The sequence below is a fragment of the Penaeus japonicus genome, unplaced genomic scaffold (assembly GCF_977035675.1).
Source record: "Penaeus japonicus unplaced genomic scaffold, GWHDUDI00000001_assembly GWHDUDI00000009, whole genome shotgun sequence".
Classification (NCBI taxonomy): Eukaryota; Metazoa; Arthropoda; class Malacostraca; order Decapoda; family Penaeidae; genus Penaeus; species Penaeus japonicus.
This window is the reverse complement of record NW_028234411.1, coordinates 30,883,054-30,885,553: the sequence shown is the minus strand read 5'-3', so window position 1 is coordinate 30,885,553 and position 2,500 is coordinate 30,883,054. Positions and strand designations below refer to the sequence as shown.

The following is a 2,500-nucleotide window of genomic DNA, read 5'->3' as shown; positions in this document are numbered from 1 at the left end:
ACTTTCATCTAAGACTAAAAGAAAGAAACATACATTTTCTCTTAGAGAAATGTATAAACAAAGTAAAATTCAACATATAGTTGTTCAAATTAGAAACATTTTCACAAAATAACAAAGTTAAATTGGAGAAGAATTGAGCTATACACCTCATGGGAATTTTATTTTGAAGTTTTGGCATTAACTCTAACTGACGATTTAACACAGCTTCAAGGGGGTAATATATTTAAAATATTTAAAAAATTGCATTTTTTTGCATATACAGCATAAGAAGGTTAGATGTGACAGTTCATGTATTAGGAAAACTGAGTAATGAACTTGTAAGTGGAGATGGTTCATATCTAGGCCACAGAACCTATCCCTACTTTCACCTGAACTTATTAATGAATAAGTTTATCACAGGAAACTACCTATAAGGGTAGAGAATACTCTGTGTGTGTGTGTGTGTGTGTGTGTGTGTGTGTGTGTGTGTGTGTGTGTGTGTGTGTGTGTGTGTGTGTGTGTGTGTGTGTGTGTGTGTGTGTGTGTTTGTTTTTGTGTGTGTGTGTGTGTGTGTGTGTGTGTGTGTGTGTGTGTGTGTGTGTGTGTGTGTGTGTGTGTGTGTGTGTGTGTGTGTGTGTGTGTGTGTGTGTTTGTGAGTGCGCGCGCGTGTGCTCACCTATAATTGATGTGCCTTCATATCTAAATGCATTGTATGTTTCATATAAACACATTGGTCTATACTCATATTCACACTGATGTTTTTATAAATTTGGTTATACATTCTACAATTTACAACAAAATTCTCAAAGACCAGATAGCTAGAATTGGGAATACCACTAGTACTTTCAGACTTTGACCCCTCTGTGATGGGCATGTTTTGTGGTGTCAAATCACTTCCATACTGCATTTTTCCTCATGTTAAAATAACAAGGTATTTATTCCTTCAGTTATGATGCCTTATCATACCATATGCTAATTAGTATCATTTTATTAATATATCCTTTACAGACTAATATATCAAACCATAACTCTAGAAAATAATATAAAACACACCCAGCCAAGCCTAGGCTGAACATCTGAAGAAGTAGCGCATCACAGAAGGGTTAAAATTGTCTCCATAGAATTTTTTACACCAGAGTACCAATTCCTGCAAGCACTAGGATCATATTCCCAACTCTACTGGCAGTACCTCTAGCAAAGGCCTGTTTGTCACCCCCACTCCAATCACACACATAAAAGTCACAAAAGATAGTACTGCCGATACTTCCTTAGCATTATTTCATGTAACTAATTTCATTAATTCATTAGTGCTGGTAGTTTTGGAATGGTTTTCCTAGCAATGACTGTAACTGGTATTTTTTAGGACTTATAAGAGAAGGCCAATTTTAAAGTCTAAAAAGACAGCCGTACATCCTAACTTTGACAAAAGCATTGTTTCTCTTCACTCATGTTCCGAACACTGACAACGACATTGTTAATTTTCACTCATGTTATATGCTTACCATAGAAGAGTTTATAGTCTATCTAAGAATTGGCAACGAAGGGGTCCTTCCGAGTGCTGACTGATGTTTTGAATTCAAATAACTGTCCTTTTTGACTGATGTTGACTAAGTAACCACTTGCTGGTATAACATCTAACCTGTAAAAAAATAAAAGAATATGAAATACATAAATATGAGTGAGAGAGAGAGAGTAGCAGGCCTCCTTTTCCAAATTCATGAATAACTTAATAATCAATGCCAAATATTAACCCATTGCGTACGGGTGTCATGACATACATGACGTAGGAGCTTTGGCCTGACGACGGGCGTCATGACGTACACGACGTTCGGGGATTTTGGATCACTGTGCTATTTTATTTTGCTATGAAAAAGGAAAGATTTATGAAGCCTACTGCATTCACAAAATACAATACTATACCGAAATATATCGTCAAGCTTAACGTCCAAAACCTAATAGGCAACTCACTTTTTCTAAGCACCACAGGGGTGAGAGAGCCTGAATGGCACCCATCCACGTCTCTAAGCATGCACTGTGCTCTATAGAGCGATGGCACACACTAATTGATGAACCCATGCTCTAAAGTACCTCGCCGATAAGGCTGTGCAGGCAGAAACGAGAAGAGAAGGTGACTCAATCCATACCCAAGTGTCTAAACAATTGCTACCTGTGCCAATAGGATGTCTTAATTTTCACTGTGGCACTCACAGTCACAAGCACAGGTATTCATTCCTCTTCTTCCCCCTACCTCTTCTTGTAACTTTAGAGATGTATAGTGGTTATATGTTACGATTCGATCATGACAGCAAAAAAATAATACGTAAAAAAATAAAGTTGCATTTTTGCCTCTCCATAAAACAGCAAATACTTCTATCACTTGAAGTATAAAGAAAATAATAATGAGCTAATATGGATAACAATACTACAATTTTTATTCAACTGGCAGCACAGCTAGAGCCTGCATATCGGAACATATAAGTCTCTAAATCTAAAAACTCAATAAAACACAACAAAAAAATAA

General features: G+C 36.6%; 1 protein-coding gene across 2 annotated transcripts in view; it reads right to left on the bottom strand.

Annotated features, from left to right (window-relative positions):
- LOC122264097 (uncharacterized) overlaps positions 1 to 2,500 on the bottom strand; it is a 41,625-nt gene that overhangs the window by 35,356 nt on the left and 3,769 nt on the right. For both annotated transcript variants that reach the window (XM_043032797.2, XM_043032796.2), the window contains exon 2: positions 1,482 to 1,618. Coding sequence is in view for 1 of the 2 variants with exons in the window: in XM_043032796.2 (XP_042888730.2) it covers positions 1,482 to 1,484 (3 nt within the window). In the remaining variant the exon portion in view is untranslated. The remainder of the gene's footprint in view (positions 1 to 1,481; positions 1,619 to 2,500) is intronic.